Source organism: Pogona vitticeps, chromosome 13 (genome assembly GCF_051106095.1).
Source record: "Pogona vitticeps strain Pit_001003342236 chromosome 13, PviZW2.1, whole genome shotgun sequence".
In the NCBI taxonomy this organism is placed as follows: domain Eukaryota; kingdom Metazoa; phylum Chordata; class Lepidosauria; order Squamata; family Agamidae; genus Pogona; species Pogona vitticeps.
Window position 1 is genome coordinate 999012 of NC_135795.1, and position 27515 is coordinate 1026526.

Consider the following 27515-nt stretch of genomic DNA (forward strand, 5'->3'; position numbering starts at 1 on the left):
GGATCCCATAAGATAACATGATAGGAAGATGCTGTTAGCTGTGCAGGACCTGGATGCCTTTGGCTAAAACCTCGTGAATGCCTGCCCCCAAGGGTGCAAGGCAGCTTGTCTAGTGGCCCACAGCTAAATGCATGTAGGTGGAGGAGAAAACTTCGGGAGGCGAGGGGGTGGCGGCGGCAGGAGGGTGTCCAATTAAATGAGAATGCGATTACCCTTTTGCTGCAAGAGCAGAGTCTGTCCGCAAGTCAGGGTTGCCTAAAACAATGGTCCATTTTTATTGTCAAGGAAGAAAGAATTGAAATCTCTATCACAATCTTAAAAACAGTAGAAAAAATGTAAGTATAAACACAACAGCAGGCTCTCCCTGTCTTTACCACGGAGGCTGTTCTATGGCATGATGCAGTGAGGAGGTGGCCTTGGGGTACCTGGCGCGAAGGAAAGGGACAGAGGGGGTGGGGTGGGGTGGGGTGTGTGACATAAAAATCGTACCTGGTTACACGAGAGGAAAACTAGGCTTCATGGTTGGCGGCGGGCACAAAAGAAAGACCAGGGCGGGAAAATCAAGCCCCAGAGCAGAGAGGAGGGGGTCGTCCTCTTTCTCCTCACCCACATCCTTGGCTCTGGTATTGCGACCGGCAACGGGAGCTGCAGCCGCTGACACAGACGCCCCTTCCAGGCCACCATTTCAAGTCACGCGGGCCGTCTTGAGACCCACACGCCACGGTGTACCTTCCCTCTGCCGAGCTAGAAAGCCTTTGGAGCCTTCATTGGGCCACTTGGGACAGGATCAGACGGACTCCCCCCCCTTTCCCACCCCCACCCCTGCCACGCACCGTGATTTGGGAAAGAAGCCACAGGTAGATGCGGTTGGTCAGCTTTATCGCCCATCACACTGTCCAGTTTGACGTGTTCCTGGCAGGCAGCGCAGAGGGGTGTCATGGGCTCTCTCTCTCTCTCTCTCTGTGTCCCAGCCCATGGGTGGTGGAAGGGCTTCAGAGTGAAGGAAAGCAGTACATCAAGTGCGAGCTGGAGGAAGATTTGGTAATCCGGTGTTCCAGAGCAGGCGATGGTGCCCGCTAGCATGTCCAAACCTGCCAAGGTGGAAGGAGAATGGGTTAAGAGGACCTTTATGGGCAAAGCGTGGCTGACACAGGATCTGTCCTGTCTCTGGATGAGGTGCCGCCTGAGACAGGATTCCAAGGGCTGAAGAAAGGCAAGGGAGAGACACCAGTAATCCCAGGAGGCCTCTCCAGAGAATCGCAGTGGCTTCTAGGCACGTCCCCTGGCAGCTTTGAAGAGGTGGCCATCCACCAAGCTCGGGGCAGCCCACGCATCACCTGCTCAAGAAATTTCTGGGACCCCGAGTTGGCAGGTCCTGAAATTTGGTGATGCCCTCCATGAATGCAGCTCAAGACGGAGTGACTTGAACCTGGTTCCACTTCAAACCCATGCTTTCACGCCATGGAGGTCCGGGTTCTCCGTTGTTGCTGTTTAGTCGTCGTGTCCGAGTCTTTGTGACCCCTTTATGGACCAGAGCATGCCAGGCCCTCCCATCTGGGTTCTCTAGCGCTGCACAAAAGCAGGGTGGGAGAGCGCAGCCCATGGAGCCAGGTTGAGGGAACCTGCGGCTCTCCCTGAGTTGCTGGAGTTCAGTTCCCATCATCCCCTCCCACTGGCTCTCTTGGCTCGGGTTGATGGGCCAGAGGTTCTCCACCCCAGCCCTCCCTCCCTCCCTCCGCCTGTAAGCTTCAATGCAGAGCCCAGCCTAGCAAAGGGCACATGGGCAGCCTGAGCCTTTAATGCCTTGCTCGACGCCCCCCCCCCCCCGGACTAAGTGATCAGCAAAGCAACTCACAGTGACCTGTTCTGAAGAAACATACAGGGCTGAAGCATAATATGGGCATTAGCTGTAGCAGCCTCGCTCTGTCTCAGCTCTGAGCTGGGAGGGACATCGCACACACACCCACACACCCCAGCATGAGATGGCCAGGGAGACCGCCTTCAGCAGAGAACTGCACCCGTCTTTTTATCCTGCAAGGCACAGCAGCCAGACAGCTTTTCATACTTCCATCCTTAGAAGGCAAAGGACCACCTGCCTCAAAACAGGGGGCTGTGGGGAGGGGCTCCTCAGCGCTTCCCTTTCTCCAGTCCTCGCCCCTTGTCTGTGCTTTACCTTAACCGTGCTGTCGACAGCCCCGGAGAACAAGCGGCCCCTGGAGACTGCCAGTGCTGTGACGCTGCCCTGGTGGCGCAGCAGAGTCTGCGTGCAGATCATGTTATCCATGCTCCATACCTAGAAGGGGAGCACAAACCACTGTGATGAGAGACGTGAGATGCCGGAGACAGCCGTGAGCTGGTCTGGCTCGACCCTGCCCCATCATGGGCCACCAAAAGCCCCCACCAAAACCAGGCCACGGGGGCTGTCAGAGAGTTTCTCTTAACCACTGGCAGGGCGCCGGCTCTCCTGTGCTGCTACTCAAAATATGTCACGTATGCACCCCCCCCAAGCTTGCCTCTCAAAGGGGGTGGCCTGCCCTGCCTGGGGTGGAGGGAAACCCGCCCTGAGAACAGCCTGGTGGCCAAAGTGGCCGGAAGTCCACCTTGTTCCTTCTTTACGCGAGGAGAACATAAACCGTATTTCAAAGATCCATCCTATGTTGGGGAGGCTTCCCCTCAGGGCAAGTTTTGCCGTCCTTGTTTTCAGCAAACCCCACATCCCACGTTCCCTCTAATTGCCTGTCCCGCTGTGCGGGAACCTCACACCACGAGGACACGGGCGTCTGGGGCTTCATTCAAAACTGGAAGTAAACCCACCAGCCGCCGGCTGCAACCCTGACAGAGCTCTGGGCAAACACAGGCACAGTGAGGGACAATGTGGCCCACCTCGGCTTTGGTCAGGACCCGAAGAGTGTTTAAGGGGCACAATCAATCAATCCAGCAGTCAATTAAAAAAGGAGGGGGGCAAGGGTGCCTACAGTGTCTCTCTCCCCCCCCCAAGTGAGGAGATCAACTTTCTCCCTCTCCTGTGATCCAGGTAAAGGCCATGATGCCCCAGGCAAACCCCACGATTCAGGATAGGAGCCAGAGAGGACCACCTCCTGAGAGCAGGAAAGCCCTGAGAAACCTGAGAAGGAATCTCATGCCCTCCTGCAACCCATCAATAAGGACTGAAATATTTCTTCCGGTTTCCCATCCGGCCTCTTCCTCCTCCATCTCCTCTCCACTGCCCAGGGCCCCGAGGTGCCCACCTACCCGTAGCGACCGGTCGTACGAAGCACTGAAGACTTTGGTTTGGTCAGGTGTAGAGATAACGGCGAGGGCGTAGACGGTGCCCACATGTCCTGTCAGGGTGCGCACTTGCTCTTTGGACTCGATGTCCCACACCTGGAGATTGGGGGGGGGGGGACACACACAAGGATCAAAATGTCACCTTTCAAACCGTCTCTCCTCCTCCACATCGCCCGGGGGTGGTGGTGTTCCTCTGCTGGCCAAGAGGCCCATTCCCCCAGGGCCTGCTTCTGAGGACCAGGAAAAGGGAGGGCGGGATGCCCTCTCTGCCCATCTAAGCAGGTGGCAAAAGCAACTCCCCCCCCCCTTCTGCACCTGCAACCCCAGCCTTCCTTACATGAATGAGATTCTCATAGGTGCCACAGACAATATGGTGGTTGGTGACCGCAATGGAGTAGACGCTGCCCCCCGAAGTCTGCAGAACATGCACGCATTCCAAGTTCCGGATGTCCCAGATCTAGAGTGGGGTGGGGGGCAAGACCAAGAAGAAAGATGGAAATCCAACAGCAGTACCCGTGTATGCGGGGTGGGGGTATCAGAGAGGTCACCGACAACCCCAACCAGACCAGGGAAAAGCACCAGGAGGGGCAGGGTGGGGGATCTGGGAGCACACCGACCTTGATGGTTTGGTAGGAGCCGCTGTACAGGTGGTTTTGGGATGCCACTAGCGCCCGGACCCAGTGGTTGAGGCCAGTCAGCTCCTTCTTCAGCTTTAACTCTGTGCCCACGATGTCCCAGACCTGAGGGGCCAGAACCACAAGAGGCTGCCAAACAGAGCATGCTGCTCAAAAGGAGAAGGATGCCCATCCTCCCTCGGTCCACAGATCAACCTCTGGGGCAAGCGATGGCACAGCATCTCACGGGGACGTTGAAGAGCAAACCATTGTGGTCACACACACACACCCACAAACCCAAATTCCAAAAAATGGAGTTGCACCCGAAAGGAAAGCAACGGACCGGGGCGGGGCACAATCAGGTTAAAACTGCCCACTCAGCCACGGACGTCCACTGGATGATTTGGGACTGGTCCCTACTGCTCACCTTCCATAAGCTATAGCATAGAGGGGAAGAGAACTCTTATCTGTATGCTGCCTTGGGCATTCTGGGAGTTGTAGTCCAAAGCATAATCGGAATAGCTCAGCCTTGAAGAGAAGCCAAGGCATGTCATGTATGTCATGAATGAAAGGGCCAGCTGGAGTAGCAAAAGGAGACCCTACTACCCGTTACCATCATTGAGAACAAAGAACGCTGGTACCAGCCTGAATCCGAGAGTGGAAATGGCCAGGATGGGAACACAGGGTGGAGAGAAAGGGAAGAAGGCAAGAGTGAGACCAGAGAAAGGGGGCATCTGTGGGGGGGGGGGAGTAAGGTCAGCAAGAATGGAGGGGAGATCAGAATTTGAAAGGGGAGGCTGTGAAGGGTGTTGGGGAGTGGGGTTCAGGGCGAGCAGACAAATGAGTGGGCGTTTTCTTGGGGAAAATCAGAAGTGCAAAGGACTGAAGTCCCCCCCAAAAAAATTCTACCTTGATGGCTTTCAGGGAGCCACTGAACAGCATGTTGTGTGAGGAGACCAGAGTGCACACAGGGTTGTCATGCGCACGGATGGTGTTAACTTTCTGCAAGGTTTGAATATCCCAGACCTGCACAGAACAAAAAAGGGTACATGTAAAAGCCAGACTCCCTGCAAGATGTTCTTGTAGACCCCCACCCTTAACCCCCCCCCCAAGAAGAAGAAGCAGCCCAAGCAGGGCCTTGGCGAAGCCAGGCTTACTTACAATGATGGTGCAGTCAGCAGAGCCACTGTACAGCTTGTTCCTGGGCAAACAGAAAGAGGAGGACCTTCAGGGCAGAGGCTCAGGGGCCAGTTTGAAGGGTGACAGGTTCACCAGTTGCCCACGGCACATAAAAATCACCTCCAGACTCCCCCAAGCAGACCCTGATTCTAGCCTCAAAGAAAAAAACAACAACTGTTCTCCTATTATATCTTGTGCAAGGGGGGGCGAGGTTTTTTTTTTTTTTAAATACAACTTCCAATAAATTTTCATTTTTTTAAAATAAACAAATCTGCCAAATAAAAGAAAAAAGGACAATGCAAGGCAGTCAAAAACAACCCCCCATCCACTTTGCTCTGTTTGTGTAACAGGTTAGATGCCCGAAGCTCAGCGCTCCCAGCTGTAAAAACAGAAATCCCGATTCCCATCGGGAGAGCAAGGCATCTCGACATTGCACGGCTCTCAGAAAGTGCAAAGGGAAGGAGAGGGCCGGCTCTCGGCGTCTGTGCCCAGCTGGGGAGGGCGCCGGAGGGCAGATGCTCTGACTCACCCTTGGATGCAGAGTGCCAGGACAATCCCATCGTGGCCCTCCAAAGTCTTTTGGCACTTGTAGGTGGTACAGGTATCCCACACCTAACAGGAAACAGAAAGGGTCACGTGACGGCGCTCGAGGGCAGCCAGGACACCAGACAGGAAGCCTGCTGATCGCGCCAGAGCCGGGAAGGCAGGAAGCAGCTGTCCTGTCCTCTCGGCACCTGCTTTCCCATCTTTCAGGGCAAAATAAACTTGTCCAGGAAAGGAAAGAAATGGACAGGTCCCCCCCCCACACACACACACACAAGGGAACAAGAAACAAAGAAATGCAGCCCTCAGCAGTTCTCACTGTGGCCTCGAGGCTGAAGAGGCCTTCCTGTTAAATACAGACCAAGGTGCCTACAAATCACATGGGACCCAGACGCTCCACAAATCCCGCCAGTTCCTCTCCTAGGATGGCCATGACCACTAGCCTGGATCTCTAGAGAGAAGCCCTGCTAAGCTCTGGAGAGCCATGCCCCCCACTGCCTTCTCAGGGCCCTGCTGGCACACAGCCCTCCAGAACCAGCCGCTCCTAAAACGGCTGCTGCCAAGGGATGCCCAGGGAGTCTCTCAAGGGGCACCACCCTCAACGCCTGGCTCTGAGGAAGGACCCCTTCACATCAGGCGCTGGCGGCCTGGGCATGTTGGCAGAGAAGGGTGCAGTGACTCTCAAGAATCATCCCGTCCACTCTTACCTTGATGGTTTTGTCAGATGACCCACTGAAGAGTAAATCCCCGATGGAGTAGACACAGAGACACCAGACGGGGCCCTGGTGCCCGACAAAGGTGCCCTTGCACTTGAAGATCTGCTGGGGATCGTAGGCTGCGAAGGGGAAGAAGAGACAGCCCGCCAGCGTGAGAGCATATTCGAATTTCACACCTCCTCAAGGTGAATTGTCCAAGAATCAAATCTCAACCACTCGCAACGAAATGAACAGATAAATTCATCCTTTCTCCTGACACGGACACTTTGTCCGCACACGGCCTCTCTGGCTCTGGACAGGTGGCATTTCTGAAAAACGTGCCTTGAAGTTCCTGAATTTGGCCATCCTGCCTGGAGATGCCTGCCGACCTTTGCAGCTCATCCTGGCCTCCCAATCAAGGAGAAGTAGCTCTGCCTAGGACTTGGGATGTACACCCTTTCTGAGAGTCAAGAGTTCTGAGATAGAGGCCCATAATTCTGCACTCAGAAAGACCGAAACATCTCCAGATCCTGAAATGCAGATGTTCTGCAGTATCAGCTGGTACTCATGGAGAAAACCAACGAGATACTCACAGCCCAAGATCCCCATGTTCAGCCGTGCATTGATGTGGGACAACTCATCCTGAAAGAGAGGAAGTTAAATGATGTGACAAGCGAAGCAACCACCACCTTGACTGCGGCGTTGACGTAATGACAACCGCCCAATAATCAGGCTCAGCTCCGTTGAAGGAACCCCTTAGAAGGCCACCCCTCCCAGAGCAGCCACGAGGGACCACCTGTGCACTGTCTACTAGAATAAGCAGGAGAGCCTGCCGGTGCGACCTAATGCTGCCTTTTGCTGATGCAAACCGTGAGTTCTACTCTTACTTGCTGGCATCTAAGCATGCTTTAATAAGACTAGAGAACATCCATGGTTTAGCTGATGAGGACTCTTTCAGGTACTCAGCGAAGATGAAGCAGTGTTTATGAAGCAAGGAAAGAGTAAGGGGAAAAAGTACGGGTGACTTTTCCCTTACAAAGACTGGGGACTCGTACAAAATATGAAATAAGCGCATGTCCCTGCTGAGACCTTGGTCTGAAAATGAGGCAGATAATGAAAAAATGCAGTGCCATCTCTAATCAATGGACTGAGCACATTCAGGGCCCTGTCTGGGATGGCTCTTTCTTCTTCCATTAATACATCTCCACCCTTTATTGGTTTATCTCTTCACTGGCCTTCCCTTCATCTTTTTTCCTTTCAGTGCCGGGAGACAAAAATCGCCAGAAAGCTTATGGCATGAACTGGAGAAAGTTTCAGCAGAAAAATTCTCCTTAGAATGCTTTTTATTGGCAAACAAGGGCACTTTTAAGCTTTTCCGTGATCCTTTTTCTCCAATTCCGTTCCATTCTCTGCTTTGCATGATTGTTCCTGTTTAATGGGCCTTAGCGACTATCTTCAACTGGTGACCTTTACAGCTGGCTACTCTTTATTCCCTGGGGTGAAAACGAAAAACAACTCGTCCTAACAGGCAACACCCGCAATGGTACTCAGTTCTCCCTCTGGTGAGATGCCAGGCAGGAGGTCTCTGTAGAACAGGGAGGTCCAGATGATCCAGGCCAAGGAGCCAGAAACTAGGGATAGTCCTCTCCAGGGTCCAGAGGGCCCGTCAAGTTTTGAGTTTGGGAACAAAAGGAAAAGAGCAAGCAGCGACACTCACGTTGAGCATGGAGGCGTCCCTTCGGAATTCCATGAGGTCCTCACTCAGCTTGCTCTGGTTTTCATCCAGGACGTCTGAACAGGGACAAGGGGAAGAATGGGGTTTTTTAAACATCCGGATTCAAATTCAAGAGGAATACATTCAGGTCAGGGCACAAGCCCAACCCAATTCCCTGCCCCTCTCTCAATTCGACAACAGTCTTAAACGCCACCCAGAAAGCTGATGTGGAGTAATAATCAAAGTACTGTGAGATGACGGCTGGGAAAGCACTGGGCTCAAACCAGATTTTTCGCCTCCAACTCACTTATTGGTATACCCTGGCCTTGCCTGGCTGCGGAGTTTGTCCCCTCCAAAGTGCTTTGAAAACTCTCTGGGATCTCACCCTTCCTCAGGGTGGTCTACTCTGTGGAGGTCCTCCCATCCGCTGGCAGATGGACCCTTTAGCAACTGCTGCATAAAGAGCACAAGCCTTCAGGAAACTCAGGCGGCCTTTCAACAAGGATTCCCTTGTTAGTCCTTTCCACAAGGGGGCCATCAGATGTTTGACAACTGCACACCTCTGCAAAGATTCTCTAGCTCTTCCTTCCTCCCTCCCTCCCCTTTTCCTTCCCCTTTTCCTTCCCCTTTTCCTTCCTTCCTTCCTTCCTTCCTTCCTTCCTTCCTTCCTTCCTTCCTTCCTCCCTCCCTCCCTCCCTCCCTTCCTTCCTTCCCTCTCTTCCTTCCTTTTGTCCATCCTCAGCTCCTCCCTCCCTCCCTCCCTCCCACGGAAGGGGGAGTCAATCTCTTCCTCTGGAGACTCACCAAACTTCAGTTCCAGGTTCTTCTCCAGCTGATCGATCTTCTCGGACAGCTTGCCCAGCATGGACCGCAGGAAGGCAATCTCCTGGTCCTTCTGGGCCATGGCCACCTGCATCTCGTGGAAGCGGTCATCCGTCTGCTGGAGGAACTCCTTCAGGCCCTCGAATCGGCACATTTCCAAGTGCGTTTCGTAGGTGTCTTGGTTCCCAATGAAGGAACAGCTAAGGGACGAGAAAGATGTTACAGGAGGAGGGATCGCTGAAGTCAGAATGATCGTAACAATGGAAATACAGAGGCCTCCATATACTTAAAGGGGGGGAGGGAGAGAGAGAGAGAGGCGCTCATGCTCACCCGTATTTGGAATGGGGGCACTTGATGTGCTCGCACTCCTTGAGGTGGGCCTCCAGGTTCATCTTGAGCAGCGGCGGGCAGCTGGGGTTGTTGGGGCAGCGCACGGGCCGATAGTCACAGCTGCCTTCATGGTCCCTGGGCAAAGGGAGAAGCAGCATCCAGAAGCATCAGCCCTCCCTCTCTTGGTACTGTCAAGCATTTTCACCTGGATTTTATTTCATTTCTTAAGGCAGCTAAAATGGCCAAAGCTCTCACGCATCCACTTCATAAGCAGAATCAGCCCTGACGCTAGACCAGACCAATGACGGCTGATTTAGCCCAAGGCTCTGTTCCCACAGTGACCCCCCCGGGCGGCTCCTGAGAAGCCCTCCAGCAGGAAAGGAGGACCCCTGGACCCTCCGCCCCGCATTTCCCGGCGCCCGATGGAAAGAGGCACTTTGGGAGTGAGGCCCAGCTATCCCAACTGGTCACCAGAAAGCCCCCCCTGTCGGCAGCCACCTCTGCATCTTCTGCCAGTGAACTCCAGTTTCACTCTGCGCTCTGTGAACCAGTCATCATGGGCTGGCCTTTGAGAGGGCTAAGTGGAGTCCATGAAATCTACTTGCACAAACTAAGTTTTGCCACCTTACCTGCTCAGAGACGACCTGCAAAACCACCTCCCCGATGGCATCCTAAGGCAACCCGCCTTTTCTGGTGATCCCTGGGCGTGCCATTTATTACTGGAGTGGCCCAAGAGGAGCCCTGTGTTTGCAACGCCAACTTCTTTTCTTCTCTCTTATATTATTACTTATTTGCTCACTTACTTATGCACTTCTGGAGCTGCCAGCAACGTCCACCCCTGCTCTATTAAGTTCTTTAGAGTGTAAAGAACAGCAAGAAAGAGTTCCGCTCCCTAGAAAAGCAGAAACAACCATTCCCCAGCCCTCCCAAACTCCCTCCCTCCCCAAATGCCAAGTGAAGGAGCTGGCACCCAAGAGGACTGCCTTCAACAGCCACTTACTTCCTGGCACTCAGTTTAATGGTGAAGGGGCACCCGTGGGGGTCCACCTCGAAGGTAGGGGGCTTGCCACTAGCCGCGGGCCGGCAACCGTACTTGCAGTGAATAAAAAGCTCCCCAATCTGCTCTGCGACGGCAATGTTGTTGACCACCACCGTCAGTTTGGCGTTGTCCACTGGGCACTTCTCTGCAGGGAGAAAAGCGCTGGCCGTCAACCAGTGGCTCCCAACACCACCAGGCCAGAAGAAACACATTGTTGAAACAGGTACCGCCGAGGTACTTACCAGACGTTAAGGCACATCTCCTGCAAAACGTGTGCTGCAAGGGGAAGAGACAACAACACAAGACCGTAAGAAGTATTCTCTTGAGATCTGACCGGATCTTGGCCTAATCAAGCATCACTCCCTATTGTGGAGTTCCTGTTGAGCTACCCCAGCTAGCAGGGAACAGAAGGCCCTCCTCCCCAAGGCCCTAAGCACACACCAACAACAACACAAGAGACACCGAGTGCTTGCTCTCGCCTTCCAGCTACCAAAACCCCAACCCCTGAGTGAAGAGACAACACATGGGTGACTCAAGACCGTTGCTATTTGAAGTCCAAAGCCAACTGGAACAGGTTCACTAACCTGAGACCTAATGTAAAATGTGTTAAAAATATTTCACAACAAAAAATCCCACTAGTTCATATCTGTGTCTTAGAACAATTGGCATCATTTATCAGGGGACTGAAATCCAGTATGCGGAAGGGGACATATTTTCCTTACAGTCTGCTATGACACCAATTGTCAGTCTTGCAAAAAATTCGGACTCTTGTGGAGCCCAAGGTGTTGCTTTCAGTTGTCCTTTCTTTTTAATTCTCTGTTCGCATCTTCCCCTGTATTTGCTAACATACAAGGCATCTTTAGCATCTCCATTCAAAGATAATGAATAGAAAGATTGAAGAGCATCAAAGTGTAGATAAGACTAATATTTCCCAGCAGAGGAAAGAAAGATCTTGATCACTGCAAAGTGACATTTAGATAAGGGCCATTAGGTACCGTATTTTTCACACTATAAGACGGACTTTTTTTCCACAAAACGGAGGTGGAAAATCTGTGCGTCTTATGGAGCGAAGAAAACAGATTATTTTTCCCTGTTTTCTTCTGCTAAAAATTTGGTGTGTCTTATAGAGAGGTGCGTCTTATGGAGCGAAAGATACGGTACGTCCAAATATTATAGCCATACATGTTTTTTGTTACTAGACACATTTTGTGTGTCTGTCAAGTCAGATAAATTGATGCCTGAACTCTCCCTAAGAGCCCTATTGACCTTTGCAGACCTCCAGAGAAAATCCTGTGCTAATCACAGCTGGCATTTATTTCAAAAGGGCTAATCCCAATGTGACCTGGAGGAATATTTTGCATCCTGTACAACTGTTCTTTCTTCTGAATATCCTTCTAACTTATTTGCCCCGTGCAAGGCAGATAAACTAAATGCCCAAGGAGCATTCTTTACCTTTCTTCTTTTTAATGAACAGGCACATGCAAGCAGATATAAACGTGTTATGTTTTCTCTGCTGAATATCCAAGATGCTTAAATATAAAAACCTAATGCAACGTTACAGGAGTGTGCCTGTAAAAACCTAATGAACTATATGAGAAATGTGCATAACTACCATGACAAAACTGTAAAATTCTGCAACAAAAGAGAACATAGCACTTCAAATGCAAGAAGACTGTATCTAAAGTGTTACAAAAGACATCATTTAAAAGGTGTTACAAAAGAATATTTTCTAAGTTATACAAATTTGACTCTCAGTTAAGGTATCTTAACTATGTAACTAAAAGGCTAGATAAGAACATAAGTAATTATAAAATCATTTCAGTGTATATAGAAAAAAACACCTTATTCTCCAACACCCCCAGCACAGTTTTCTCCCCCTACCGGTGTTCCCTTGACATTCGTTGCTCCTTGTCCTGGATATCTTTTCTGGGCGTTATTTATACCCTTACTGTCCCTTTATCAGTGATAAACTTTTTTTTCAGGACTTGGGAGGTCCAGAAACAATATTTCAATAGGGAAGTGTATTATTCCTGCACTTTCTGTAATTCTCTGGGTTTTGTAACTTGAAGTCTGGCAAGCTGCCACTATGTAGATATTGTTATTATTATGACTAACATATTAAAAAGACTGGAGGAATAAAGGCCAGCAGCATAAAAGATCTAGATATCCCAAAACCTGGAAAACTCAGAACATTATAATTTTAAAGAGTGTAAATTATAATATCTGTATCCTTTGTTTATGTTGGTTATCATTTGCAAAACAAGTTCAACCGCAGGGATTGTTATGATACAGTGACCTTGCTCGGCTAGAGCTAGCTACTTGTTTTGAAATGATTACAGTAAACTATTGTTCAAGCCTCAACTTTAAAACCATTTTCATTTTCAGAGCTGATTCTCTATACATAAAAATGTTCACATCTTGACATGTCTTTGTGTGAGACTAAATTAAAAATGAATACTGCTTCTTTCTCCAACCTTTCTTTCTTTATTCCTATCAAAGAAAGGCTGAATATAGCGACCAACTAGAAAGTGAAGAGGTGCAGCATGTACAGCATAGGAGTGTGGTACAGATACCTGCAATTCTCTTCTAGTCCACACTTGGGCATTTACAAAAGTATACTATGCCTTAACAAACCTAGTGTTCTTATCTGATGTTCAGCTCTGTAAAGCGCTATTGCTTTCTTTTTATTTCTCTTCTCCAATGAAGGCAGTCTGTTTCTTTTGATCATACTAGTTTTACAGGTTCATGACAACCTTCTTTTCTGACTTTCATCAACCACACTGTAACTTTTTCCACTTTGGTCGAAGTAGAGAGGAGATGGGAACCATCTCTACAGAAGACCTACAGATAACAACACAACGGCCTCCTTGAATCTTATGATGCTGCCTTGGCGTATTCATGGAGTGCCTTTCAGATGGGGAGCTGCCAGCTTGAGGTACAAAACAGGCCAACAACTGAAACATTTTGTAAGCATGTCCTCAATGGAGTCACCGTTTCAGAGAAGCAGCAGGAGAAAGAGATGACAAAAAAAAATAAAAAATAAAAAAATAAAAAAACCACCCACACACAAAAAAACAGAGTTTTCTGTCCGGATCCAGCCTGCTTGCTTTACAGGGCAATACTACAGGCAAAGATTCATCACCTCTGATTTCCCCTTCCTCGCTCACACAGCTGTAAAGCACTCCTGCCAAAGAGATGCCAGAATGGAGGCCACAAACCAAGCCAACCGCCTTCCTTTCAGCAATTCCCACCTCCCTAAGAGTACGAGTGAACTGCAAGGGGTGACACAACGGAAACAGCCAGAAGTGCTGTGCAATGTGAAGTGACTTCGATTTGGCTGAGGAGGATCTATCTTCTTGATTTTCAATGTGTTCTTTCATCAGCCCTTCCAACGAAGCACACAAAACAGTGCCCTAGTGTGTGAGGCCAGAGGTCTGCCTAGGCCAGCACCATCTACTGAAGCCGGCTGCCATTTTCCAAAGCACAGAAGAGTCCTTTTCCTGGTCCTGTGATAGCTGAAGCAGCTGTTCCACGATGAAGCTGCTTATGTGACTAGTGAAAGCTGGAGAACTGATGAAGCTTAGCCCTTCCATAGTTTGCTTCCATGGGCTCTGCACTGTGGTAAAATTGTTACCACCAACGCTGCCCTCTTTGGGACAGCCCCAGACCTTGCACCAACTAAGCTAGTCTGAAGCTTCCTTCTTTCATGCAACCAAAAATGCAGTCAGATTTGATGCCTTACCCCACAGGTTGTGATCACAGGGTCCTTAAACACACTGCAACACAACTGGCAACAGAGTTTCACTGAAGGCTGCTCAGCAAACACCAGAGGCTCCTGCACACCGGGGGGGGGGGAGGAGAATCAAACAGAGATCAAAGGTAAATGGAAAACTGTTAGCCATTTGCTCAAATGCAGTTGCACTGTTTAAAACGGGATCAGGGTTTGGGAATACAAAAAGCAATGGCACTAGCAACCAGGAAGTGAGTCCATGATGAGGTAAGACTCATCTAAGAATCTCAGTCCATCTACAAACAATGATTTACTATGAGTATATAACCTTTTTACTTCAGGCAATGAGAAAACCAACTTCCTAAAATATGAGAAATAAGATTACGAAGGTCCAGAGGAAGCACAGTTGCTAGTCAGTCCTGGTATATTCTTGGCCTGCTGTAAGCCATGTTGAATTCCTCAGGCAGGGCATATGTTTAAAAAAAAAATAAACAGATGGGTTGATGAATAAATGGATTTATAAACAGCATGTGCTGGATCTGATTTGAGCCCCTACACGTAAATCATTTTGAGAACATGACAACTACTGTTTGGAGGTCTACATCGGCTCTAGACTTTATGCACACTTCTTCTGACCCCAAAACCAACACAGCATTTTGTGGCGCCTTATAAAGGCTAACCATTAATGAGATTTACACTCTGTGTTTCTCCAAAAACTGGAACTCAAGCTGGCCAGCAATAACATCCACTAAAAAGGCACGAATAAAAGAACAAAACATATAATATGAAACCACAATTTGACATGATGATTGTGTTAACTCGCAATGGAATTAAAAGCAATTAAACACACAGGAGCGAGGAAAGTGCGGCCTCCACCTATTGAGGTTCTTTGCAGCCCGCCTGCCAAAAAAAGAGCCCGTGAAGAAAAAGGTCTTTGCTTGTTGGAAAAAGCATGAAAGGGAAGGAAGGTCACCCAGTCACTCTCACAGCTTGCTATTATTATTATTATTATTATTATTATTATTATTATTATTATTATTATTATTATTATTATTATTATTATTATTATTATTATTATTATTATTATTATTATTATTATTGGTTTTGTTGTGATCTGTTTTTATTATTTATAAATTGTTCTTGTTGCTTTGTGAAGGGTGGCCTCAGATATTTCTAAAGAAAAGAGCTGTCTTTCTATTCCCCTGCAGCCTTCCATAATGGCTCTGGGGCCTTCATCCTGCCCCTCTTCATGCAAGACCCACCAACAACAACAACCCCCAAATACCTACTGGTTCTTCCTCTTCTTCATGGAGAGAAAAGGTTGACCGCAGGGACATGTTGGACTCTGAATGCAGGGAGCGGACGGAGATGGCAGAGTCGGACCGACGTGGGGTGTTGATTGGCGGCTGCAGAAAGAGAGTGGCAGAGAGAGAGGGGTGGGTGGGGTGGATTCTGTATAGCCATGTGGGACGAGAGGCATTCTACCCGCTCAGAGTGGTCGCATAGACCAGATGGGCGGGATACAAATCAAATCAAATCAAATCAAATCAAATCAAATCAATAAATAACTAAATAAACAAATATTCTCCTGGCAGCCACAAAAATCAGCAGCTGCCTCTCTTTCCACACCCTGCTTGGGAAAGGTCACTCCACAACCCATGATGCTTCTGTTGATCACCAGCATGATGGGAATGACCCAAGCACTCTTGGTCAAAGTTGGTCTTCTTAGCAGAATGCTCTATGAAGAAGTGAGGCCCACACGCCTGCTGAACTACACTCATATTAACGTTCTCTTCCAGTAAAAGCTGAATTTTGCAGTCTACCCAAATTAGGATAAATTAAATGGAGGCATGACGTCTTTTGATCTGCCCAAATCATTCTGCCGTCTCTACTGTGCTGCAGATTCTGCTTCCGTCAGCCAAGTGGGTCAGGAGCTCCCTAAGCCCTGCGGTCCGGAGGCCGCAAATATTTTCAGCAACGACTTTCTCTTCTGTGACTTTACCAGGCATCACTTCATGCTTTTTAGCAACCCTCAAGGGCTCAGGTCCCGTTCTGCAAATATGATCCCGACCCCCATGGCAAACTGGACTGCTTTGTCTGTACTTCCACAATATCCACCAAGCTGTAGACAGAGCAACTTGATTTCTTGAACCAAACGAAAATAAAGGATCCTTATCAGATGGTAGCTGTTTAACTGTGGTAGAGAAGACAAGTCAGCAGAACTCTGAGCGTTGCTCTAAGGGAACAGGAACACCCTACAGTACAGGACATTTTTTCGCAACAGCGGCACATTTTACATTTTGAGAGCAAAAAACAAGCCAAATTCCAGCTAAGCAAAACGTAGGAAAGTACAGTTGAAGCTGAGCCTTGAGTGAGTTGGGGAAGAGACTTTCCCTGGCCCTGAAAAATGGTTATTTCTGCTGTTTTCACTAGCACATTGGAAGGGGGGGAAGAGAAGATACTTTTTATTCATCCAAGTTAAACATTTCTCCGATTCCTAAATTTTGTGGGATTAATCAACCACGGGCGAAAATTAGGCAGGTTGCAGGCAAGCACGAGGGCCGCAGGGCCGCTCCCCGATGTACCAGCCATTTGTTTCGGAGCCTGCTTCCCCTACATATGAGCTCACCTTCCCGACATGGAGCCTTCGGGTGCTGGCCCAGGCTTCCACCCCAGAACAGAAAGATTCCGGATACGGTTCCTCACTGAAAGCTCAGCGTGCTTCCCTCGCAAGGCGCGGGTGCCTCTGAGAGCACTTGCTGCTGGGCTGCCTCCCTCCCTCCCTCCCTCCTTTCAGCCAAAATTTCTGTGCGTAGAAGGCTGGAGACTTCCTCCTATTCAATCTGCTCCGGGTTCTGCTTTGTGGCTTCCTGTTTGGGGGTGGGTAGCGGTGGGAGAGCCAGCTGGGCATCGTGCCCGCCAATCATTGAGCACTGGCCGGCCTGCTGGTTTTCTGGGACTGGTTCAGCAAAAGGATGCTGCTGCCAGTGAAATCGCACACACACACACCCCTCCATTTCGAATGCAACAATGCTCAAGCAGCGTTGGAAAGAATCTCCCGGACAAGGGGCCGAGCGCATAGGAAGGCTGCTCTAAAGTCGGGATGAATATGGGCTCTCTACCCAACGTCAAAACAGCCACATGAAGATGAATCAGAAGCCAGAAGCGTCTTTTTTTTTTTTTTAAAGAAAACAGTCTTCATGTTGCTCAGTTTTGTTTCAGTCCCAGATAACATCTAATAAATGTTCCGGCAGTTCATAAAAACCATTTGCTCAAGAAAAAGAAAATACATCAGGAATTTTAGAAATGGAGGTAATAAATTCACCTCCAATTGTTGGCTAGCTACACAAAAATCCTTTCAGCAACATGACACCTCCCTCTCTCTCTCTCACTCTCCCCACCCCCTCACTCCACAGTTTATGTTGAAAAACCTAAGATTCCTTTCCTCTGCATGTGGAAACAGTGTTCAAATGTAGCATAAAACAGTAAATATTGCAAAAGTAAACACATTAGAACAGAAGAGTAGGAAACGGAGAAAGATACAGCAATGGAAAAACAAGGTGTGAAACAGAGTAGCAATAGTCAGTTGCATTCTTCACAACAGGGAATGGTATTAGCAAGTTGAAACAAAGAAGGAGTCCCTTATTCCTCCCAAGGACCAACCACAGGTCTCATGCAGCTTTTTCAGAGGGTTTCTTCATTTGCTTTCTGTACCTTCAAAATCCACCCTGCTACATTCAGAAATGTGGGTTACTGGGTCAATATCGTTCTGGACCTTGTTGTTCCTAAAGTGTACGGCGGGAGACCACTTTTCTATAAAGCGTTCTTCTCGTTGTCTGCCTTCCCAAACTCTTCCAACTGTGCTGCACATGTTCATCTGTACTTCTATCGGTCTTGTAAAGCAGGCTGGATTGAGACAGTATGTTCAAAACCAGCCCATAAAGGTGTGTTTGTGTTAAAGGCAAGCATTTGGCCCTAAGAGCGTAAGAATAGCTCTGCACCTTGAAGGCTGGAGGCAGTCAGCTGTGAAATTCTGCTAAGTGAAGCCCCCCCTCCCCAGGACTGTGGGGTTTGAGACAGGGGTTCCCACAGGACTACCCGGCCCTATAAACCCCCCCCCTCGGCATTTCCACAAATTCTCTTGCGAAGGAGAGAACTGTGGTCTGGAGCGCCCTCTGCAGGTACAGAGGGGGAGAAACGGAGCAAACAAGAAAGTCTGCCACCTCTTCAAAAGGGGCCACTTTGTCCCAACAGCCAAGCCCAAACCCCATCCCCAACATCGCAACCCTTTTTGCCGCTGCCAGGCCCTACTCCACGCACTGACCATGCTGTCGTCCTCATCCCGGGGCGAATAGGTGAGCGTGCTGGAAGAGGAAGGGGTCCGGCGATGCTGTTTGAACGTGCTGCTCCCGTCCGCTGAAAGGAGAAGCAAGACAAAACCTTAAGAGGTTCTGCCACACAACCGGTTGAGTTTCTCATCTGCCAGATAATAAGTTCCCAAAATGGATTAACACCCATTACTGAATCAATTTCCCCACAGAGCAGTTCTTAGGAACAAGGAATAGACGCTTGGCACTAAGTCATTGGAGGGGGAAAAGGGATCTGGAACCCGCCCTCGGCAGGACGGGAAACATCTTGGACAGCTCTGCAGCAAGGAGGGGGCCCCACAGAAGGCCATCGATGGCCACAGGCCATCGCTTCACCTCCGTGGACCTGGGCAGTCTGGGACACCACAGGACAACCTACCCTGCAGGGTTGTCGTAACCATAATAAAGGGAGGGAGGAGGGGAGCAACGGATGTTGCCTTGAGCTCACGGAAGGAAAGGTGGGCTAGAGATGAAACTAACAGCAAATGAAGAAGGAAACAAACGTTCCCGCTTGCTGGCACTGGACAATAAAGAGCTTGGCTTAATTCCACAGTGCCTTACTTTTTGAGACTGTTTCGAGAGGCTTCTTCCTGGAGACAGAAAGAGCTGGCGCCGCTGGACAACCAATCTGGTCCAGGGAAGCCACCCTGTGCTTTTTCTGACACATCACTTCAGCCACAGAGAAGATCTTGCAAGGAGATCAGAGAGCAAGCAGCCTTTTGCGGGCTCTAGACACTAAAACCTTTGATTGAAACCCACGACTCCTGCTTTTCTCGGGCAGCCCCAGGAGCCAACCCGTGCGTGGATGGTCCCTTCAACACAAACAGAGAAGGCTCAGCTCTAACCTTTGGTGATGGTGGTCACTGCAGTGAAAGAAGGCCCAAAAGTGGTCTCCATTCTTGCCTGAAATGAAATGGGGGGGGGACACCAACAACAACAACCATAAGCACACATTCTGTCCTTGGCATTTTGAGAACACTGGCTAGACCAGGTTACTGAGAAGAGAGACGAATACTCAAACGAAACGGTGATTCTACTAGATGCAGCTACAGCAAACAGGAGCAGAACTGCTTGGCTGTCCGTTTTCCCTTAAACCCATGAGTATAAGCCAGAGGTGGGCCTCTGAATTCCCTTTTGGTGCACGCATGCACGCACCTCTGCCAACGATGTCACTGTTATCACCAACCACACCATCAAAAACACCTGCACCCCACACCATGCCAGACTCTCCTCTCCTGTGCCCTTATCGTTTCCACCCCAAGTGCCTACAGCTCCCCCATCTTTGCCTTCTCCACATTCCCACCTATGCTGCCTTTCCCAGAACATGGTGAGATACTCTGCCATCTCCCAGGTCTCTCTGGCCCAGGTATGGGTGCTCTGTTCATCTCTGACGCCACAGAACTGATCCAGGCTGAAGCTCAGGAGCAGCTTCAGCGTCACTGGCAAAGGTAGCAGTGTCCTCGAAAGGGTTGCAGAGAAGTTGTTCTGGCCACACAACCACCAAAGGGGTCCAGCCCAGCGCAGTCAAAGAAAGACCAGCCGTTAAGTACCCACATACAAAACACCTCCAGTCCCCCCAATTCTCTTACCCCGTTAGAGTTTTCTGTGGAAGTGATGCTGGCCGTACCCCCAGGGAAACGATTGTAGCGCGTGTTTGTGTTGGCACTCATAATCTAGCTCCACATCTGAATATCACAAAAGCTGCCTCTGTAACATAAAATACAGGTATGGTAAGTCAACACGATTTCTGCCATTGGAGAGGGCCTGCAGAAATGTAAGTTCTTAACATGGACGGTCTAAGGTATTTCACAGCACACAGATGCTGGTTGGAGAGACACCCAAACCTTACTCCAACATGCTCCAGTTTAGCATCACCAGTGAAGGAACAAGGCAGGGCATGAGAAAAACACACTGTTCTGTTCATCAGCAAGGACCATCTCTCCCTTTATGAGCCTGCCCAGGTATTAAGATCAATGGGGAAGCCTTTCTTTCAGTCCGGCCACCTTCACAGGTGCGTTTGGTGGGGACACAGGAGAGGGCCTTCTCTGTGGCTGCTCCCAGATGCTGGAACTCCCTCCTACTGGAGGTCAGGCTGGCCCCATCTCTTCAGGTAAGCTTCCTCTCAGTGACTGGCTCCCTGAGTGGGGTTTTTAAATGGATGGCTGTGCCTTTCGGCTTTGAATGTATTTTTGGTGTTGCTTTTGTTTACTGTCTTTAAGTATGGTTTTTCTTTGATCGTTCTCAGTTTTTGTGTACTTATTGTTTTTAACTTTATACATTGTCTTTTAACAATGCAAGCTGGCTTGGTCTGTCTTAAGGTAGGTTAAAAATATTTTAAATAAATAAAAAAAAATAAACACCCCTCCCTGCCGCCTGAGGTGCCCAGACGTAAGAGAAAACAAAGAAGACAAGTGCCATCTTTCAGTTGCCCTGAGAGCAAAGCTGGGCATTTAGCTCAGCATCCTTGGCCACATCGCTTCCGCCCTGCCCAAAAGAGTCATCCGTCTCATTGGGACGCATGCTTTCCCATGCACTCAGGGTCCCAGGTTCGGAAAAGGTCCTCCAGCCGCAGGCCTGGGAAAACCCTCCCTCCACTAGAGGCCGCAAAGGGGGCCATACTGAGCGGACTTTGCCCAAAGCAGCTTCCTCCATGCCTCAAAACCGCCGAGAGGCCTGGCTTTTTCTCGGGGTCTTGTACTGTACAAACATTTCTTGTCTACATGGCACGAATGGTATGTGGCTAGAAGCCAAGAACAAAACCTTGACTCAGTTAAGGGAGCTGCAGTTCCCGGACTCTTGCTTCCTCGACGCAGCTTGGAAAAGGCAAGGCATGGGCTGAGCCATCAGCCCTGCAAAAGAGAAACCTACAATTCATTCCTACAATTAGACGCTTTTCATCCAGCTCTTTACACTTTTTTTAAAAAAACTGATTCACATTCGTGTAGCAACTGGGAATTAAACTGAAGGGGAGGAGGAACAAGGCAGCGCTGGGAAGGAGAAGTGGATTAAGGGGCCAAACTATTAAGAGTCACGGGATGCATTCACTGACTAAGATTCGCACGCTGTTCTGTTGAAATCACAGTCCTGGTTTGCTGGTGTCGTTTGCACTGTCAGGATGTCCTCAGTGGAGCAGAGAAGCACAGGGAGAGGTTTGTACTGCTGTCTAAGCACAACAGCTATCAAAGGGAACCTTTTAAGAGAAAACTACCTTACACTGTGAGAACCAGTTTTATTAATTGCAGACAGGGTAATAGGTTTTCAACAGTAACTGTCCAGCCACATGACCAAAAAAAATGCACTCACAAGCCCGTTCCTACTTGTACACAGAGATGTGATACATCAACAGCATGCATTGAAAAGATGAGGCCAGGTCATCTTCCTGCAGCCCTACTGGATCAAACAGCCGTCCCTTATTATAAACACACATTACTGTATTGGAGACGGTCACTGGGACTGAGGAGCAGGTACAGCTGGACCCACCACTGCCATTTCACTCAAGGCAGGTTGCAAACGCTATCCAAAATCACTTGCCAAGAATTGCCCATGTGGGAAGAGACCTGGCTAGAGAAAGGTCTCACCCATGGCTCAGAAATGGCTTTGGGTGAATCTGGACAATACTGGGGGACTCTCTTAGCTGAGACTGCCATTCTGTCAAAGGCGTTCATTCTACACCACACTTGTACACAGAGACTTCCCCAAAGGCAACCACTTCCTCCTTTTTTCGTGGAAAGGCATCCAAATGAATTGCTATGCAAATGTCTCTAACCTAGACACATAAATAAGATATTTACTCAGCTACCAGTAAGTTAGTTCCTTATTTGGCACAAAAGTTGCCTCTCTGTGATGAGGAAGTAATTTTTCACAAGAAGAGGGTGCTGCTTTTATTCCCCCCCCCACCCAGTTTGGGTCCCTGATGTGCCATAAATGACTAAGACAGGTTCATGGACACAAGTGTATTCATGCCAGGTTTTGTGGCATAATTACTTTTACTCGGAGGCGCTTCTACTCTCTCCCTTCTTTACTCACCTCCTTTGCTCAAAGATTGATGACTCAGAACCAGTAACATCAACATTTGTCCATGACACACTGGCAATAAAATAAAAGAGGATTTATCTGCTTCCTTGATTTGCAGCAGCTACCCTGGGCATATAATCACAGCGACATAGACCACAAGCCATTCAGTCACTTCTATGAGTCTAAAGCCAAGTTATAACAAATTGGGGGCAGGGGGAGAGCAAATCTCCCACATCCATCTTCTAGTTCAGAACCACCTGAAGTTAAGCAGTTAGCACCATCCCTCTTTAGTAATCATCACGTGTCAAGTCAATTCTGACTTATGGAAACTCTTTCCATGGTTTTCTAGGTAGAGAGTACTCAAACATGGTTTACCCTTCCCGTCTGTTAGGGGTGCCCTGGGACTACTGTGCAGCTTGCCCAAGGCCACCCAGGCTGGCTTTTTTGGCATGACACAGTGGGGAATTGAACTCCCACCTTCTGGGCTCAGCAGCCAGATACCTAAGCCACTGAGCTACCCAGCCAGCCACCCTCTTTAGCACATTAACCAAAGAGGGTGGTATCTGCAACTGGGTTACAGCATGCAAAGAGATGGTTGTGTGCAGAGCAGGCTTTTTTCAAAACCAAGGGAGACGTGCATTAGGGGGCTGCGGTCCAATCATGACTCCTTGGTGCTTAAGGACACTCACACTTGTTCAATGTAGCTCATGTACTGATCACACACTCTTGACAAGGAACATGTGGAGCTAAAATTAAGATTTGTGTCCACTTTCCACACCAACAAACACCAAGAAATGGTCCATGTTTCTATTAGCATATGCTTCTGAAGACAATCAGCCACCTAGCCAGCCTGGCAAACAATACCTCACCATCTTCTCATCAAAAATGTTATGCAGTTAATCTATTTTATTTCCACTGGGAACCCACCACATGTGAGTTTAAGAGAGCAACAGTTCAAATCCAGACTGTAGCCATGAAGTTTGTGCTGAGACAAGACTAAACACCGTGCATGCATTGACCTTTGTTGTCTTGCGAACCAGGAGAAAAGCTAACAAGAGCAGGAAGGCTGGCTTCCAAGCACTTTGAATGAAAAACCTCTAAAGGGCATGAAACATTCCAGTCCATCCCTTGAAACAAACATTAAGCCAAGTCTCAATACTAACATTTACAAACAAACAAACACAACCTATGACATCAAGTTCTGACCGTCACAGTGACAAGAGTGCCAAACCTGCTACAAAAGCTGCCACGTATGGTGGCAAAGCTGAGCCACAGTAAGACAAAATGGACCGTGGCAGAGAACTGCAGCTCCATTCAAGGCAGAACAAGGCAACTCACAGCTCACAGCAGTTTTGTGTCTACAGCCCTTCTCAAACAGCTCTCATTTCGGCTTTCCAAGACACCTGAGTGAGAATGATGAAAGAATACTTCGACACGGGTTAAAACTTAGGCCCCTGTTTCACTCGGTATCTAGGAATCTGGACTACTTATCCAGAAGTGTGCCAAGCCAATCTAATTCCCAATCCTTTAGCGGCACCAAAGTTTGAGAGATAAAATGTCCCTGTTCTAAGCCACACTGCCCTGCCAAGAGACTTGAACGCAGGCAGCTACGCAACGGACACCACTAGTTCCGGTTCTCTCAGTTCCTTCTGATCCAGGCATGTCCTTAAATCCCACGAAGTGATGGGAGAAGGGCTTGCGCATCGCCATGCACTTCCCCAGGGAACAAAGTCCAACGGACGCGGGAAGCCTCTTACCTCAAAGAGGGTCTGAGCGCTGGACCCTGCAGAAAACGGCAAAGGAACCCAGAAGTCCGGCAACATTCCTTTCTTTCAAAATGTCTTTCCCATCTGCCTGCCTGCCTCTGTGGAGAAGGCAGCTCTTGGTGATGTAAACAGAAAGGCATGCAGGGCAGAAGGCAATATGTAAATTAATCTGGGAAATCACCCCCTCCCCAGCTCAGCCAATCATGCCTCGGTTCCTCATCTCAGCTACTCCGAACAGGATTCAGCCCGGAAGTGCAGGAACCATTCCCTTAGATCTCATATGAACTCCTTGGGCCGGAAATTAAATGCCTCCCCACAGGAACCCCAGGGTAAAACTTGAATCAACACATGAGGAAGAGATTCCGGAGGCTTTACGACTGAAGTTGCTGTTTGTTCGTAAAGAGCACCTGCTCCAAACGGAAGATATCCACTGCAGAAGTAAATAAATCCCAAACCCAAAGACAAGCAGAACTTGTGAATGCATATGTGAAAATAGGTGATAAATTTATAGACCACTAAAAAATCATCATACAATATGTGAGCTTTCGTGGATCAAAACACCGCTTCATCAGGTCTCTACCCATGTGAAGAACGTAAAGGCCAAAAATTCATGGCAATATGGGTTTTTATCTTTATTTATTTAAAACATTTTAACCTGCTTTTCTCCTTGAAAAGGACCCAAGGTGGCTTACAATGTTGAAAGACAACATTTAATGTTTTACGAATGCATGTAGACTTAAATCAGGGAAACAGATGTTGTTTTTTTTAATGCAAAAGATATTTCTCTGGGCAAGCTATTGAATATGTGAAGATATATTTGCTTTAAGAAAAACATGAATGCATCTATGCCCTAAAAACCTGACAGTTTTAGGCCACCCTAGTTGTAAAATGACAAAGACCACCAAACAGAAGAATTCAGTAGCTTGCTACTTCACACCAGGATGTATTAGAGCAGCATTAGTCAACAGAAGCAGAAAGAAGATATGGTACTCTCACAGGAGATCCTGCAACCTATGAAACATTTGTTTCCAAAGATAATTACTAATTATAAATTGTTGACACAAACAGGGTTCACTTGGACACACCTCTGAACAAGGGGTGGAGACGGAGCGTGCCACGGAAGCTGAGAACAATTATTTTCAGGAGGATTGATGTCATGACAAGTCTAGTGTCACAGCGAGGTAGTCCAAGGCAGAATGCTGAGACACCAGACTATGATGCCTCCATCATCATCTTAGAACCACAGAGCTGGCAGGGACCCTATGGACCATTGAGTCCAGATCCTGCCCAGTAATGAACTGAGCTCCGCAGAAAGAGAGCCCTCAGCTCCTGAGCTCCCCAGCAATTCATTAGGAACAAGCAGTCAAATCAGCAGAAGAGAACTAAGAGTTTCAGGGATAACAGGGGCCAAGAAATTCTGGAAGGGTGACTGTGGGGGCAGCTGCAGTAGCAGAAAGAGACACTGGCAGAGGGTCCCTAACCCTAGGCAAAGGGCAGGGGCATTCAAGTCACCTCCGCTCAGTGGTAAAACACTTCCTTGAAAATCAAAACATCTATCTACACATGAGTACAGAGATAAAAGGTCAGTCCAGTGCCGCACAAGGCATATTGCTGGAACACGGAACGCTAAGAAGTCTAAACCAACGTAAGCTGTACACAGCCAAGCTCTTTTTTGGTTCCTCCTTAGTTGCCCCCTTCCAAGTCTCGGGCTTCTCTGGCAGAATCCTCCATTTGGGCTGATGACTATATAAAAATATACAATATCTTCAACAATTTTGATTTCTCTACTGTCAGCGTTACGTTGATAGAATTCTTCAGTAGCCATTTTCTGCACTGTCTTGATGATCAACTGGAACCCTGTGCTTTTACACTTCTTCCCCAAATGTCCTCAGCAGTCATCTCAACTCACTGCTATCCAGCAGTTGCTCAATGAGTCACACAACTGGGCTTGCAACAGACAATGTCTACAGTGATTTCTTAATTTCAGGCCATTGTCCTGGAAAAATGAATTATTACATTACACCAGCATGACTAAGGCAAGGCAATTTGAGGTACTGTAATAAGTCTTCCAGCAGTTTAAAAACTGAGAGGTTTATTCTGCATTTTTTCCCCTTGTTTGCAGCCCTCTCAATAATATTTTCATTTCCTCTTCTGAGAGTGTTGCAGTGGTTAAAGTGCTGACCTCGGACAAGGGTAATGTATTGTACGGGTCCCCATTCTGCCAGGAAGCTCACTAGGGTGCCCTGACCCGGCCACTCATTTATTCCCTTGGCCTCGCCTACCTCAAAGGGCTCTTGAGAGGACAAGAAGGAACAGAAGCAGCAAGGCTGCCTTGAGCTTCTTGAGGGCAAAGCAAGCTAGACAAAGGTGCAATAAAGGACACAAGACAAGAGGAGACCAGCCCACCACCCTCCCAACAGGACACCACGGCCACCACGCTCTCATAAGCAGGGCCTTCCTTTCGAGGATTGCTTCAAGGACTGACAGGGAGCAACTAAATAAATACATACATAAAGGTTAGTAATAAACATTGATCTGTGAGTACAACAACAACATCATAAAAATATTAATACACTACCACTAATAACGAAGAGGGCACTAATAAAAGGGCTAAAAATTATGAAGCTAATCATAATGGCGAATACGACCATGATATACACCCATATACAATGGCAATAACAACAATGTTATTATTTATTTATTTATTTTCATTTGTTTTATTCCTAGGCCGCTTTTCCTCCTCATCAGGGGACCCAAGGTGAGGGCTCCCCAAGGTTGTAATTCAACAAAGATTTAATTACTAACAATAACTAAGACGAAGCCTAAAAGAAATTTAATTCTTTAATCATATTTCAATTAGCGTACGGTTTAATTTTGTGGGTGTGTTGTTTTTTTTTAAGGCTTAACTTTTTAAAATTCCGTTCTTTTTTTTTTTTTCACCTGGGGAGCCGCCCTGGGTTCCCTGATAGTGAGAAAGGCGGCCTATTAAATAAAAATAAAAGTGGGGATGATGAGGATGATGATGGGGGCTGGCGATCTTCCCCCTCCCCCTCCTGGCCCCTCCCCCTTCCCTTCCCTCCCTTCACCTGAGGGCCGCTGAGGGGAAGGGAGAAAAGGCCGAGGCGACGCCGCCGACCGGCGAGGGCTCCCGCGGCCCATGGCGGCGCCGCTCTTCCGCGGCCCCGGCTCGCCTCCTCCGCCGCCACCGGGGCCTGGAAAGCGGCCTTCGCCTCCTTCCTTCCTTTCACTCACAGGAACGGCGGCTTCTTCGCCTCCTTCTTCCCCTCACGGTTTTGCCTCAGGGGCGCCGGCCTACAACTCCCGTCAGGCCTCGCGCGGACGCCAAGACCGCTTCATTTCCCTTGCTTCTGATTGGCTCGGGCGACGATCGCGCCAAGACACCGCCGGCCTCTC

At 48.7% G+C, this 27515-nt stretch overlaps 1 protein-coding gene across 3 annotated transcripts; it reads right to left on the reverse strand.

Annotated features, from left to right (window-relative positions):
• Positions 1 to 251: 251 nt before the first annotated feature.
• TRAF7 (TNF receptor associated factor 7) lies at positions 252 to 27326 on the reverse strand. 3 transcript variants are annotated; one of them, XM_072982354.2, is made up of 21 exons: positions 27188 to 27326; positions 19911 to 20028; positions 19167 to 19224; positions 18279 to 18370; positions 15244 to 15360; positions 13967 to 14059; positions 10467 to 10500; positions 10186 to 10369; positions 9186 to 9320; positions 8838 to 9055; positions 8037 to 8110; positions 6913 to 6961; positions 6332 to 6459; positions 5611 to 5693; positions 5064 to 5103; positions 4812 to 4928; positions 3906 to 4028; positions 3626 to 3745; positions 3253 to 3384; positions 2174 to 2293; positions 252 to 1091 (listed from the first exon to the last, which is right to left on the reverse strand). In XM_072982354.2, exons 2-21 carry the CDS (start codon positions 19989 to 19991, stop codon positions 1077 to 1079), a joined length of 2013 nt encoding a protein of 670 aa, XP_072838455.2. In that variant the 5' UTR covers positions 19992 to 20028; positions 27188 to 27326; the 3' UTR covers positions 252 to 1076. The 3 variants fall into 3 exon arrangements, with proteins under 3 accessions (XP_072838455.2, XP_072838456.2, XP_078237553.1); XM_072982355.2 differs by lacking the exon at positions 27188 to 27326 and adding an exon at positions 24093 to 24239; XM_078381427.1 differs by lacking the exons at positions 18279 to 18370; positions 19167 to 19224; positions 19911 to 20028; positions 27188 to 27326 and adding an exon at positions 16584 to 16811.
• Between the last annotated feature and the right edge of the window lie 189 nt (positions 27327 to 27515).